Below are 16,229 nucleotides of genomic sequence, written 5' to 3' on the forward strand. Positions count from 1 at the left end.
GACCCAAGGGGCGCCCTCTGGTAGATCAGTGAGCTGATCACCACCAACCACTCTAGTTAGTTTTCCTTGATGTCTTGTATAAAAAAGATGAATAGTGCAGGAGAATAAATAAAATAAATGTATATAATAAGGAGTCTCTCTCCTTTTTCTCCTTTTCTCCCTCCTCTCCCTTTTTCTCCTTGTCTAGATAAAAATGTCAGAGGTCATGTTACCCCTATCTATGTGTCAGTAGATAAGACAAAAGGTTGATGGCCCAGTGATCTAATGACTTTTAATGCGTTGACTTGGTTCTGCTTCGCTCTATAAGGAAGACTGGCTGGTCGAATACTCTACTCGGCCAGGAGGACTGGCCGGCCAGATACTCTGCTCGGCCTAGAAGATCGACTGATCAGATACTATATTTGGACATGAAGACAGGTTGGTTTGACTATATTCTACTAGGCAGACTGGTTGGTTTTGGAAGAGTGGCCTGGCCACCGGTCAGGTCGGCCTTAGGAGGGTGGCCAGTCGGCTCAGCCTTTAAAGGCAGGTCGACCTTAGAAGGCGGGTGGGCCTTTAAAGGCAGGTCGGATTTAGAAGGATGGCCAGTTGGCTTGGCCTTTAAAGGCGGGTCGGACTTAGAAGGATGGCCGGTTGGCTCGACCTTTAAAGGAGGGTCAAGCTTAAAAGGGTGGTTGGTCGGCTCGGTCTTGAAGAGATGGTCCTTAACCTCTCTTGATTTTGACCCAACTCAGCATGTCATTTTGACTTTCTTTGCCCCATGGCGACTTTTAATACTTGTCGTATCCACCGTATCAGTCATATTATAATTTATATGTTGAATTCAGGATTAGACATTAAGAATGTCTAGATCAAAATTTATACGATGTTAAATTTTGAGAAAAATATGCACTCTTTTTTATAAAGACAAAAACATCGTAGCATGTGATTAACACCACATGTGTCATAGAGACAATAAAAGTAATAGGAAAATGAATCAATGTTTCTCTGCTACATGAGACCTTTGAAATTTTAAGTTAATATTAATCTTATCCTAATTGATTATTTAGCTGTCTACTTGAAATTCTAATCAGTGTGACACTACTTTAGCATGTTTTCTATTGACTATGGATGATTCGATTTATGGTGTATAACTAGAAAAATGGCTGATTAGAATGAATAAATTCTAACTAAAAAGAAATATTAAAATAAATTTACATCTTTAATATTTATTCACTGGTCGACTAGTTATATTTTTTGTTGCGTAATTAAAATATTATTGTGAATAATTGTATTGATTGAAGATATTGAACATGCTCTTGATATAATAGTTATTATGAGGGATTAGAGATATTAATATAAATGATTAATTTGAGATAAAGGCAAGATATTAATGTCTCATATTCATTTTATAGAACAACTAAGTTAAGTGTAATAGCTTTTTTAGCAATAATTACTCAATGTGGTAGCTGTCACACGAATCATTTTCTCTGAAGTATGAATTGAATATTCTTCCATGGCCTTTGTGATTAAATGATATTTATGAATTAACTTGGACCAGTGAGAGATGTTGGTATTAAGAAGGTGAAAGGGCGTCTATTTCCCTTCATCTTCCAATTCTTTCACCTTCCTTCATTAATAGAGGTAGAGGAAGAGTCATTTTCCTCTATAAAAAGAACGTCTAAGGCAATTGGTGCATAGAGAGGAGTGCAAGCATTAGAAAAAGGTTACTGTATTGTGTACGTAGAGGAGATCAAAATACAACGGAAGTACTGTCAGAATTCTATTGAGACTGTATCTTACGGAAAAGAAGAACATCTGAGGCGTAAGAGAGATTTGGTTCATGGAACTTTAAAGAACTTTTTAATTCGTTCATGATTGTCCTTCCAATAGCAAAATTGAGATTCACAAGCTATCATTGACAATTACACACGAAGGACCCATGATCAAATCACTGTAAATTTTATCGATTTCATTTTTTATATATTTTTCACTTGTACTGGACAACAGTAAAATCGACAGAATCCAGCCGTTGGCCCCGACAATGAGTGGGAGATTGGGATGGGTCGTGTCCCTTGTTGCATATGGAGACGGGATCCTCTGAACCACTCTCCTCTCTTGCTTACGTTCATATAGCAGGAGAGGGATCTGTTATTTTTATTATTATTATTATTATTATTATTATTATTTAAAATAAATATAAAACTTAACAACTAATTCATTATTTACTGTAAATGCGTTAACTGTGCTTAAGTTTTTTTTTTAATTATTTATTTGTTTTTATAAGTTAGATAAAATATATGAACTTATGTTATTATTTTATTTTTAAGTAATTATGAATATTTTAAAATTATAAAATTTTGGACATTACTATATATATTTATATATTTAATAAAAAAATAACATTAACAAATAAGTTTAAAAGAAAATTTTATAATACCAAATTTGACTAACACGTTTTTTTAAATATTTAAACTTTTAATTATTTTTTAAAATTATAAAATACTTTTAAAACCAACTAAAATTTTTATAAACTATAACTAAAATTTTAAAAAGAAGAAAAATATATAAACAGTTTGTTCAACAAAATATGGTTCAGAATTGAATTAGAATTGTATCAGACACAACCTTTTAGATTCATCTATAATTTTAGGATTTGACATTTCTAAATTACTAACTACTACTGTTGTACTTACCTTTTGATAAAGGACACAAATAAATATATATATATATATACCTGGACGGCCAATTTAGGCAAGCAAGATCAACAACCCTGACAGCCAAACAACTTGGACACCCGGACCCCGATCTAAATAAATTTCAATAATTATCTCCATAAAATCATATCATTGAAGAATATCTTTGACCTAAACATGTTCACGCATAAAGAAGTCAACTGCAAATAATAAGCATTCATGCAAACAAACAGTAGCAAACAAGAAGCATACTACATTATCAAAAATAAACCCAAACAATGCAACTTGCACAAAGGAAACATGGCAGATCAATCTTCCTCCTCCCCCTCGTTCTCTGCAATGTTGAAGTACCGCAGTTCGTAAACATTGCGGTCCTTGTTCGAAGCAATGACTCGCAGCCAGTCGCGCACATTGTGTTTCTTCAAGTACTTCTTTGTTAGGTACTTCAAGTATCTGTAAAATCAGAGTTGAATGCAAACGGGTTTTAAGCTGATGATGAAAACTAGATGGAGGTCTGAAGCATAAAGATAGCGAAATTAGAGTGATGAGTAAAGAGATTTGGTTAGTTTACAGCAATTCATTCTAACTGCAAATTGCAAAACATTCCCAAACCAAAAGCTTCAAAACTAAACATACAATTTCACGTTCTAACTATGGCTCAAGCTAATATGATAATTGCTTAAGATTTAACAAAAGGTTACACAAAAACATGCATTTTAGGTCCTCCGCACTATTCGTCCCCTTCTCAAACCTCCCAAGAAATTGAATGGAGTATAAATCATAGTTTCAAGAAATTATATGATAACTATGACGAAACAAGCATAAAAATAACAATCCAAAGGGGGGAAGTCTATGCAAACATAGAAAATTTTCCCTCCTGTCTGGTGAGTTTTACTCATTGAATCTTGCTGTTCGCACCCAGAACAAGACCTAACCAAGCAACTATTATTTCAGAGTACAAATACATAGAAAAAATTGTCAAGGATATGCCAAAATCTGCTATCATTTCATTAAAAAGTACGTTAAAAGAAGCAAAAAGAAAAAATTACTCGGAGATCTGGACTCAATTTTTGTATAAATTCACAATCATATCATTAGAAGCAACACGCGTGATCCAATATAATGTTCAGGACTTCAATCTGTTCCTATCAACAGCATATAATAGACTAAAAGTTTGATAAACAATAATTCAGCATCCATATTTGTTCGTACCACGTTCTTTTACAAATGATGAATTTAGGTATGCAAGCTATGTGATCCACTTATCTTCTTTAATCATTGAGACTTCTGTTAATCGATTCAATAAGCTAATTATATGAGTGAATACCTACAGACTGAAGTTTATCCATTTCAAATCAGAAAAAAAAACATAAACCGGCAATCAAAAAATATTAAGCAGAAAGATTTCTACATCTTATCGTCCTTCTAGACATGTTAGACAAGATGCTAACACATATAATTTTGATAACTTAGCATTTAAAGGATTATCTAACAAAATGTGATCTAAGAAGTCAAATAAAGTATCGATCTATTAAATGGCACCTGATAAGGAGCAAGTTCTCTGTAAAAACATTCGGACAATAGACACGACCAGCTAAGCCACCGAAGTTAACGGAAATCGTCAAGATCAATGTGTGAGATTCAACATAAAGAAAAAGTGAGATGTGAATAATTGTTACCGCTTGGAGAAGGGCCCTTCAGAGGTGACGGTGACCTTGCTCTTCTCACGGGTAACGGTGACGGCTTCACCAAGGGCGCCGGCCTTGCCTCCGTTCACCTTTATGCGTTCCTGGAGGAACTTCTCCAGGGAGGCGATGTCCATGATCTTGTCCTCCACCGGCTTCCCGCAGTCGATGACGAAGGTGGATCCTTTCTTCTTCCCTCCCTTCGCACCGGCCGCCGCCGATCCACCGCTGCCTCCGCGACTCATCTTCCGAACGAGTACAGCCGCCGCTTCGCGAGAGGCTGATCCGAATTGCCGCGGTATTTAAATGGCTCGATAACGCAGAAACCCTAGATGTGGCCGTTACGGTGTCCCGCGGTTGATAATAGGAAAAATGGTGGCGAAGTGATGTGTGATATGATCTATTAAACATAATAATAATAATGAATTAAAAAGTAATAATAAAACTTTGAAAATAGTAAAAAAATTATTAAATACTTTAAAATATAAAAAATGAAAAAGATTTCTTTTGACAAAATTTATTGGGCAAAAATTAAAAAAAAAACAATACCTTTTTATTTTTTATTTTAAATAATAAAGGGTGTCTTTTAATATGATTTATTATAAAGGAGGGCTCCATCTATCTCATCTATGTCTAATTTATTTATCAAAATTGTCATAATCTTTATTGTTGTGGTAACACTTACTAATCGATAGCTCTTATAATATGGATATTTTAACTCTGATTAATAAAAAATATTTATAGTTTTAGCTATTCCAACATACATATTTCAATTTTAATTAATACTAATATATTATATTATGATAGCACTTTTTTTTTTCCTGATTAACACTAAGAGTTCGATTAACTTTTAATGCACTTAGACTTCTGATTACTAAGTGCGATCTTTAACCTATTTAAATTTTTCTTTGTTCTAATCGTAGTTAGAACTTTTCTTTTTTTCTTGACCTATTTAGATTTTCTATTGTTTAATCCTCAAGTTAGGACATGTTTTGTCAACGTACGATCCTCATTGATCCATTTAACTCCCGTCTCATTATTATCCTATATATTATTCAAACATCGAAACTTGAAACTTAACTGAAAATAAAAATAAATTTTTGACGATGTGTGAGTGTTAAACATATCGGAAAATAAATTTTTGAAACTTTAATTACGTCATTCACATAAAATAAATTTTTGACGATGTGTGAGTGATAAACATATCGAGTCATCATTGATGATCTTAAATATCAAATATTTCGGTTCTAGGGTACTGTTAAAATAACGGTTCTACTTTTTTTTAATATCAAATATTTGTTTTTATATCTATAATTTCATTTCTGTTAAGAGAAGCATATAATTTCATTGAAGGAACGGTATCTTGTTCTGCAGTATTACCCTTTTGCTCAAGTTGATGCTAAAGCTAAATCATTTTACTCCTCTTAAAAGCTATCATTTTAATTTTAGTACTCTAATAAACTTATTATTCTCTTATTAAAATTAAGTTATTAATATTGTATTTTTTATATTTTAGTTTGTAATATTAATCAAGAACCAATATTACAATTAATCAATGAATTAAGTGAATTCATCTACTTTTATACAGGTGTCTTGTATTTAGAAATTTATGGATATATTTTTGGGTAAAGTTGATCAAATGTTTTTTTTTTGTATGAATATATATTTTTTTAGTTATTTAGTAAATATTTGTGATATATTTACAAAACTTACTTAGATTTCTCTATTTGCCAACTCTTATTGAACTTATTTATTTATCAACACCTTCTACTAATTTTTTTATTAACCTTCATATATTTGGATTTCTTTAACTTGTCGAATTTTTACAACTCTTTGATAAACCTCAATCAAATACAATATCAAATCAAAACCACTCGATCGAACTCAGCTAGTTGAAATATAATTGCTACAATATAGTAGCCAATGATTTCAAATTTACCTATAACAAGAAATATAGCTTCATTTATTTGTTTTTTCTAAAATTATGTTAACTTTTAAACGGAATAAGAAGTCAAGAATGTAACAGAGTACTTTTAATATTTTGCCCTATAAATATATTATATTTTAATTAAAATATTTGTTTATTTATAATTAAATTTTACTTTCTTTCAAAACGTAAGAATATAATCCTAAACGATTAACATGATTAAATAAGACTAGATTATGTAAAGTACAAATTATTATCATTAATAATAAAATTAGAATTAGGATAAATAAAATTTATTTTGAGATTTGGGCAAGGTCGCGCGAACGCGTACCCTACTATCATAAATTATGACGTCCACTCTCCCAACTTGGGGAGATGGTAGACCAATGCCCCTTCAATGTACAATGAAGGTCATTGAACTAGGTCATAGGTCTTTTTGATCACCCATAAACCCCGTCCAGGTAAGTATGATGTAAAGGTTCATGTCTACATGTTTTAATACCAACTTTCATATTTTACTTCTTGTTATTTTAATGATATGGGACTAAACTTCGTAATGTTAGGATTAGAGAAGTAATTTAGATGTTTCGAAAATATTTCTAATGCAAATATGAAAGTTAAAATATTTTTATTTTGTTAGCACTAAAATTAAAAACATAAATAATAAATACAAAATATTTTATCATGGATCAAAATCCTAATGTTATTATTTCTGAACAAGGCAAATCAATCTAGCCATTCTATCCTTTTCCATTCTAGAACTTTTTAGATAGAGAAAAATATTTTAAAAAGCTTTTGTAGCAAATATGCATGAAGCTTGAAGTTAAACACCTCAAGTTCGGATGTGGATATGTCTTAAGAGTAGAGGAGAAATTAGGAAAAGGAGGAGGGGCATTTGAGTCTTTGCACTAGGTAGAGCTTTAAGGGAAGAGGAAGCATTGTTTACGAGGGGTTTTTGTTCGTGTTTTCTCTGCTGCCGCCACCACGAACTAGGAGAGGAGCTTCTTCTCCCTCTCTTGCCGCCACCCTCGAGCAACGGCCACCGGTGACGACCACCTCTGAGTCATCTCCTTCCTTCCCCCTGCCAACGGCGTCGATCGCTACCTCCTCCCTTCTCCACGTCGACGCCATCCCTCTCATATTTCTCTCTTCCCGCGGCCAACACCACTTCCAGTCTTCTCGACACGGACGCCGCCAAGCAGCCTTGCCCCCCGTAACATACCAATTGCCGACCACGTCATCTTCGGTGTCCACTCCAGCAACCACCTCCTTTTCCCTCTAAGATCATCACCGCCTCATGGAAACACCGCCAGACTCGTGTTGTCATCGCTGCCCCACTTGTGGAGCCGCTTTCTCCCTCTCCACACTGACGTCGATGCTACCTTCATTGCTAACTATTCCTCCTGCCTCTTTCCTCTCGCAGTTTTGTCCAGAGGGCCTCTTTCCCGAGCGCGCAGGGGACCTCGAGAGGTTTCTCTACTGCCACAGCCTTTCACGTTCGTCTCTTCGTTGACGTCAATACCCCCGCCGTTGAATCTAATCACTCGACACTCTCGTCTTTCGAAGTCTTAGTCGCCATTCTGTTTCAGCCATCGGGTCATTGGTGTGTTCCAGCACCAAGCCATCATTGTGTCCCAGCCTACGAGCCACAGTTGTATTTCAGGTTGTATGCTTTGTGTCTAGCTTTCTTGTTGTTATTATTTCCTGGCCTGCATGCCGAAATCCTATTTTGGCTTGTGCGCCAATATCATATCCCGATCTGTATGCTAGTGTCCTATCTCGGCTTACGTGCCGAAGTCATATCCCGGCCTGAGTGCTGCTATTATCTCTCGGCTTGTGTGCTGCTATTATCTCCCGGCATACGTGCCACAATTATCTCCCGGTCTGTGTGTCATCTTTCGGATCCAAGTCGCATTTGACTCCGTGCCGCCAGACCTAGCTCCACATTCAACTTCCATTTATCTACTACTCTAGGTCACAATAACTCGAGCAGCATCCCGACCAGCTCACCAATCCACCTGAGGGTGCCTCCCTGGGCTAAGGTATGTTCTTCCTACTCACTTTACATTCATTTTATTATTATACGTCTTAGTTTGTTACTTATATACTCGTTGGATCTGCCTCAAGCATCGACCAGGGACCGCGGCAATCCAGTCGCTGGTTGCAGGTAGCATTAACTAGAGGAGTACTTATGGCGACTTAGTCAACATAGAAGTCATCTCAGCATACCCCCCCTCTGGGACGTCGCGATTCGATCAATATTTTGTCCACCTCACCCGGTGGCCCATCTGACTCAGATTCCGGATAGGATCAATTTGGCGTCATCTGTGGAAATCTTCTCCACTTGTTCTGGAACATGAAGATGGACGACGTCGGGAGGTTCTCTGCCATTATCACAGTTCCGGAAGATCATGACGAACATATTATCTTCTCCCCTCACTCCACGGGTATTCGAGAGTCGATAGATTAACTTGGAGCTTCAGCTGACCGACAGGTTAGTTTTCCCATTATATTTTTTCCTCGACTCCACGAGTATTTGGGAGTCGAGGCAGATCCTTAGTCGGCTGGCATGGCTCCTCCATCAGGTACGTTATGGGCTCTGCTCCCTTTTAATAGTTACAAGATCTACTATATCTCCCTGATAAGAGAGTAAGATCCTAATCTCTGGATCAAAAACTAAGGCCCTAGAACTTTGATCGGATATTAGGGACTCAGCTCCCCGATCAAACATTAGGGGCACAACTCCCCGATTAGACACTAGGGACATAGCTTCCCAATCAGTGACTCGCAGTACAACTTCCCGATCAAGATCTAGGGGTCTCACTCTTTAATTACATGCTAGGGGCCTTACTCTCTGATCAGGAACTAGGGGCCCAGCTCCACAATCATGCCTGTTATAAGCTCTGCACCCTTTACCATGAGGCTCTGCATCCTCTTACTGTTATAGGCTCTGCACCCTTCACCATGGAGCTTTGCATCCTCTTACTGCTATAGGAGTTGCACTCTATTACTACTATATGCTCTGCATCCTCCACCTGTTAGGCATCCTCTTACGTCTACAGCCTCTGCTCCCTTCATCCACGATGCTCTGCTTCCTTCTATTGATACGGACTCTGCTCCCTTAATTGTCATGGGCTTCACTCCCTTTGAATGTCTCAAATTATTATCTTCTCCCCTTGCTCCACGGGTATTTAGTAGTTGAGGGACCGAGAGAGATCCTCAGTCGATCAATACCACTCCGCGATCAGGTATGATAAAGGCTCTCCTCCTTCATATTGCTACGGGCTCCGTTTCTATGAACTTCAGCTTCACCTCTCCCATTCGACATCGAGATATCACCACTGGTCTCGGACTAGAGTATCACCATCGATCTTGGACTGGACTATCACCACTGGTCTCGGACTAGAGTATCGCCACCGGTCTCGGATCAGAGTATCAGTAATGACCTCTCGGTCGGGATTCCAAACTCTCTCCCAAGCATGAATTATAAGTGAGCATGCTCTCACGCCTCCAGACTCTCGCCTGAGTGCGAGTTATAAGTGAGCATGCTCTCCTGACCAATGCCCTCCCGGTCGGGACTTCAGACTCTCACCCCAATATGAATTATAAGTGAGCATGCTCTCACGACCAACGACCTCCCGATCGAGCTCCAGACTCTCGCCCCAGCGCGAGTTATAAGTGAGCATTCTCTCGCGACCAACGACCTCCCGGTCGGGCTCTAGACTCTAGCCCCAGCGCGAGTTATAAGTGAGCATGCTCTCACGATCAACAACCTCCCGGTCGGGCTCCAGACTCTCGTCCCAACACGAGCTATAAGCGAGCATACTCTCGCAACCAACGACCTCTCGGTGGGGCTCCAGACTCTCGCCCTAGCGCGAGTTATAAGTGAGTATGCTCTCACGCCTCCAGACTCTCACCCTAGCATGAGTTATAAGTGAGCATGCTTTCACGGCTCCAGACTCTTTGCCCAGCGAGAGTTATAAGTGAGCATGCCCTCACGCCTCCAGACTCTTGCCCCAACGCGAGTTATAAGCGAGCATGCTCTCACGACCAACGACCTCCCAGTCGGGCTCCAGACTCTCGCCCCAGTGTGAGTTATAAGTGAATATGCCCTCACGCCTTCAAACTCTCGCCTCATTGCGAGTTATAAATCAGCATGCTCTCGCGACCAACGACCTCTCGGCCGAGCTCCAAACTCTTGCTCCAGCGCGAGTTATAAGTGAGCATGCTCTCACGACCAACGACCTCCCGGTCGAGCTCCAAACTCTCACCCCAGTGCGAGTTATAAGCGAGTTGTAGGATCGTGACGCACATGAGAGGGGGTGAATCACGTGCTTTTCAAAATGCTTCTTTTTCGAGTTTTGAAAACACAAGTACATAACGGAAAGTAAGAAATAAAAGATAAGAAACACGAGAAGAACACAAGCGGTTTTTACTTGGTTCGGAGCCTTCGGCGACTCCTACTCTAAGGCCTAGGTCCCGCGGATCTATCGATGGGAAATCAACTAAAAACCTCTTCTGGTACCCCTGAAATAGATAATCGAGTACAAGAGATGTTAGGTCAAGTGCAACACACTACACTTGTCCTTTTATAGTAATTAAGTATAAAAATAGATATTACTAACACTTTTTAGAAATTGAAATGAGACACTTTGTGTAGATGTCTGTGTGTCGGGCATGATCAGAACTCCTTGGAGCAGTCGTCGGGTTTGGTAGCTTCACAGTAAAGTCACAGAAGGAACCGGAAGCAAACGGAAGCTTCAATGCACGTGTAGTAGCTCGTATATATTTGATAATCAAGTGCCTACTCGAGACTGCCTTATAAAGGGCTTGGAGGGCGCCTCCCATAAGCATGGAAGGCGCCTTCAATAAGGCAAACTCTTTCCCAAGCAAACTGATACTTATCTGCGACCGATTCCAAAAGTTATCATGCTGAGGGTGCCTTCCATAGCCATGGAAGGCACCTTTGGGTACTGTTCACCCGAAGAAAATGTTATTTTATAGCTTGCTTTCTTACCCTGCAAACATATATTAGTCAAAATAACCTGCAAGACAAGTGTTAGCATAAATATAAATAGTAGAAATTAGTTCCTGTCCTCTCAGGACCAGGAACTAGTCAAGGTCTCAGTCTAGGGATCCTAAATAGACCTAAATTGGACCGATGTCTACTGTCCCTCAACTGGGGCGTGTCCTCACAGAGTCACTCTTCTTCAGTAACTTACCTTTACTTATCTTTTGTCTAACATCCGGTTAGTCCGTCGACCAGTCTTGACTTAATGCCAACTATCCGGTCGGCCCATCAACCTAGCTGGACTTCGTGCCAGCTATCCGATCGGCCCGTCGACCTAGTTGGACTTCGTGCCAGCTATCCGGTCGGTCCGTCGACCTAGCCGGACTTTGTACCAACTATCCGGTCAACCCATTGACCTAGCTGAATTTTTCATGCACACTCAGTCAGATCGTTAGATCACAACAAATCTAATTTAACTTACTTTGTCATTCATCAAAACCTGAGTTAGACTGTTAATGCTAATCGCACCAACAATCTCCCTCTTTTTTATGCAATGACAATCTGGGTTAATTTAGTGAAAAATATGCAAAAATAACTAGACCAAATGAGATGATTTTGATTTTGTCTGAGTTTGGTGTTTTGTCTAGTATTTTGCTAACTTAATCCACCTAACCCTCCCCCTTTGGCATTCATCAAAAATAATAAGCATAGAAAAGTTTGGAAAAATTAGCTAAGTAAAGGAAGGGAAATTTTAACAGCAGAAAATTTTTAGATTTACTGGAGGAAGTTAAACTTACAAAAATAAGTTAATAAGGTGTTCAAAAATAAAGATTTTCAATAAAGAAGTTTAATAAAAAAAATTCAAATATGTCTTAAATCTTCATGTAAAAATAAAGTGGAAATAATTTTCAGAATCTACTAACTTCGCATAATTTTTAAAATTTACTATCTTTTCATTAGATTTCTAAAGGATATAAAATTTGAAAATACTAAAACCGAGTTAGAAGATTAAATAAACAACAACAAAAAATTTGGAAAACATTTTGAAAATTGAATTTTGAAAACATTTTAATATAACTTTCAAAACACTTTGAAAAATATTTTCAAAAATTGAATTCTGAAAAAGATATAAGGGATTTTTTCAAAAATGTCTTTCCAAAAATTTAAGGTTTTCAAAAATAAAATTTAAAAAAATCTTTTGAAGACTATGTCAAGACGTTTTCAGAAATTTAGACATTTATCAAACTAATTTTTAAAACCTAGCTTTAAAACTTTTAAGGCTAAGAAAGTAAAAAGTTTAAAGATAGTAGTTTAGTAAACCCTCCCTAAAAATTGGAAGCAGGTTTCAAAAATAATTTTACAAAATATTTAAAGAAAAATGCAAGCAGTTTGCAAAATGTTAATACTCCCTCTGAACCTGATAGTATATTAAAATAAAATAACTAGAAAGTGGCATTAACTGTCTAATCATTAGTTACTTACTGCCTATCAAAAGATAGCAGTTTTCACTTGGTTAGTCAAGTTAAGTTAATTTATTCAGTTAGTATTTGACTAAGCTGAAAAACTTAACCTGATTTCTGTTAGTTTGGTTTTTAACGCCCAGACTTGTATTGATGCACTGATATAAGCATCTTAAGTCTAGGCAATCTGCCTATGCATCTCACCCCTTTCTAAGTTCAACAATACACAAACAAGGTAGCCCTAATGTGTTAGTGAGATGCTCAAGTCCTAGATCTATAGGAGAATGCATTCTAAGGATTTAATCTAGACTAAGGCTAAAACTGATTTTAAAAATTCTAAAAATAGGGAATTTTGAGAAATATATAAAAAAATTTACCCTAGAATTTTGAAAAAAAAATTGAAAGCAATTTTGAAAATAAAGGTCCTAGTCTATTAAGCACATTTCTAATTGCGACGTAAGTTACTAAATTCACATTCAGATAGGGGTTTAGTGAATATGTCAGCTAAGTTAGACTTGGACTCAATGTATTTGAGTTTAATATCACCTTTAATGACATGATCCCTGATAAAGTGGTGTCTAATTTCAATGCGTTTAGTTCTTAAATGATGCACAGGATTTTTTTGTTAAATTAATTAAATTAACATTATCAATTAGTACTTTTATATTTGTAAAGTTTAAATTAAAATCCTTTAAAGTGTGCATCATCCATAATAATTGTGCGATACATTCTTCTATAGCTATATATTCTGACTCAGTAGTAGATAAGGGAACACAGTGTTACTTTCTACTAAACCGCTGACAAGTGATGGACCAAGTAGCTGACATCCTCCACTTATACTTTTAAGGTCTAATTTACAGCCAGCATAATCTGAGTCAGAATAGCCTATGAGTTCAAAATTGGTTGTTCTAGGATACCAAATTCCTAGATTTGATGTTCCTTTGAGATATCTAAAAATTCTTTTGACTTGAGTCAAATGTGATTCTTTACCACAAGTTTGGTATCTAGCACACATACTAACTACAAATAAAATATCAGGTCAATTTGAAGTTAAGTATAGTAGGCTACCTATGGCACTCCTATAGTATTTTAAGTCAATAGGTTTTCCATTTGGGTCATTATCTAAGGTTGTATTAGTTGTCATAGGTGTTTTTACTTCCTTAGTGTTTTCCAATCCAAATTTTTTAAGTAATTTGTTAATATATTTTTGTTGATAAATATAATTGCCTTCATTTGTTTGTTTAATTTGTACTCCTAAAAAGTAAGTTAGTTTACCTACTAGGCTGATTTCAAATTCTTGTTCTATTAGGGTTATAAATTCTTGTAAAAATTCTGAATTGATTGACCCAAAGATTATATCGTCTACATAAACTTGGGCTATAAAAATATCTTGTTTGATTGATTTGACAAATAAGGTTGGGTAAATTTGTCCTTGGTTGAATTCTTTGAAAATTAAGTCGGAGGTTAATCTTTCATATCATGCCCTAGGTGCTTGTTTAAGTCTATATAAGGCTTTCTTAAGTTTAAATATATGATCAGGATGATCTAAACTGTCAAACCCAAATGGCTGACCTACATAAACTTCTTCTTTGATTAGCCCATTTAAAAATACAAATTTTACATCCATTTAATAGAGTTTAAATCCTTTATAGGTTGCATAGCTAAGTAACATTCTAATAGACTCAAGTCTGGCTACTGGGGCATATGTTTCATCATAGTCAAGTCCCTCTATTTGACTAAATCTCTTAGCAACTAGTCCAACCTTGTTTCTAATAATTTTTACAGTTTCACTTAGTTTATTTCTGAATACTCATTTTGTTTCTATTGTCTTTTTATTTTTGGATGGTGGTATTAAGTCCCAGATGGCATTTCTCTCAAATTGGGCTAGCTCTTCTTGCATGGCTATACTCCAATCTGGGTCAAGTAAGGATTCATCTATTATTTTGGGTTCAATCTTTGAAATTAGAGATATTTGACTTAAGTTCCTGAAAGATGACCTAGTCTGAACCCTTAGATCTGGGTCACCGATTATTTGGTCAATTGGATGATCTGGGTTGACTCTTAGAGTTATAGGAGGTTCATTCACTTGAAGCTGATCTTCTTCTTCGTGAATTAGGTTTTCATTGGCTCTCCCTTGACTAGTGTTACCTTAAACAAAATCAATTGGTTGAATTTGGGTTTGTTCTAAGTTTTGGTTGGTCTCTTCAAATTTCACATTTGAGATTTCTTCAAGTTTCAGTATAACATTATTATATATTCTATAGCCTCTACTGTTTAATGAATATCCCATAAATATTCCATTTTCTATTTTTGAGGCAAATTTTCCTAAGTGTTCTCTTATATTTAGTATGTAGACTGGCGTCCAAATACTTTAAAATATTTAATATTGGGTTATTTATTATAATATAATTCAAATAGGGTTTTATTGTGAGTTTTATTTATTGTAGTTTGGGTTTGTACATAACAGGTTGTACTAACAGCTTTTGCCCAAAAATATTTCAGTAAGTTATATTCATTTAGCATTGTCCTAGAGGCTTCAAGTAGAGTTCTGTTTTTTATTTCTACTATTCTATTTTGTTGAGATGTTTTAGGATATGAAAATTCGTGATGGTAACTTTTTTCAAGGCAAAATTGGTTAAAGTTGTGATTTTTAAATTTACCTCCGTTGTCAGTTCTGATTCTTTTAATTTTTAGGTCTTTTTCATTTTCAACATGTTTGCAAAAAATAGTGAAGATTTTAAATGTTTCATCTTTACTTTTTAAGAATTTTACCCAGGTGAATCTAGAGTAGTCATCTATTATTACTAGGCAATATAGGCTTCCATTTATTGATTTGACCCCATGGGAATCAAATAAGTCTAAGTGTAATAGTTCTAGTATTGAATTTGTTTGAAGTTGATAAGTTAGTTTGTGAGTAGATTTTGCTTGTTTTCCTTGTTGGCAAGCATTAAGATTGTTGAGTTTAATTTGGGTAATTTTGGTAGGCCTTTAACTAATCCATTTAACTTATATTTCTATTGGTGTGTGGCATTCTTCTATGTCATAACCAGATTTCTTCTTTTTGTGTTTAACACTTAAGTGAAGAAGTGATTAGATTAATTGCATATATATTGTCTTTTTTGACCCCTTTCAGACTTATAGTAGGATTATCTAAGTGTTTAATCAAACATTCAGAGGATAGAAACCTAACCTTATATCCAGAATCACACAATTGACTAATACTAAGAAGGTTGTATTTGAGATTTTCAACAAGTAATTCTTTCTTAATAATAAAATCAGTTTTGAGTTCAATATTATTTATCCCAATTACCTTGAGTTTGTCGTTGATTACAAAGACAACTGTTCCTAGGCTTTTGTAGGTTAGTTGAGTGAATTTGATGTGATCCCCAGTTATATGTTTGGAGCAACCACTATCCAAAATCCACTTGAATTTCTACAATAGGTAGGAGTTAAGATCAGTTTGAATGTTTA

At 36.2% G+C, this 16,229-nt stretch overlaps 1 protein-coding gene and 1 non-coding gene across 2 annotated transcripts; both read right to left on the minus strand.

Annotated features, from left to right (window-relative positions):
* Window positions 1-2,789: 2,789 nt before the first annotated feature.
* LOC122017671 (60S ribosomal protein L22-2-like) lies at window positions 2,790-4,659 on the minus strand. Its single transcript, XM_042575340.1, has 2 exons — window positions 4,355-4,659; window positions 2,790-3,128 (listed from the first exon to the last, which is right to left on the minus strand). The coding sequence occupies exons 1-2, from the start codon at window positions 4,603-4,605 to the stop codon at window positions 2,984-2,986; spliced, it is 396 nt and encodes a 131-aa protein (XP_042431274.1). The 5' UTR covers window positions 4,606-4,659; the 3' UTR covers window positions 2,790-2,983.
* Window positions 4,660-6,597: 1,938 nt separating this feature from the next.
* Window positions 6,598-6,756, minus strand: LOC122018121. Its single transcript, XR_006121590.1, has one exon. It is a non-coding gene; the product is annotated as a U1 spliceosomal RNA (small nuclear RNA).
* Window positions 6,757-16,229: the final 9,473 nt, after the last annotated feature.

This window comes from Zingiber officinale, chromosome 8B (assembly GCF_018446385.1).
Source record: "Zingiber officinale cultivar Zhangliang chromosome 8B, Zo_v1.1, whole genome shotgun sequence".
NCBI lineage: Eukaryota > Viridiplantae > Streptophyta > Magnoliopsida > Zingiberales > Zingiberaceae > Zingiber > Zingiber officinale.

Excerpts from the sequence above, each read along its gene's own strand:
- LOC122017671 (XM_042575340.1), bottom strand. The coding sequence starts at position 4,605 with ATGAGTCGCGGAGGCAGCGGTGGATCGGCGGCGGCCGGTGCGAAGGGA. Across the intron at positions 3,129-4,354 it reads GAAGGGCCCTTCTCCAAGCG|ATACTTGAAGTACCTAACAA; the intron begins GTAACAATTATT and ends CTGATTTTACAG.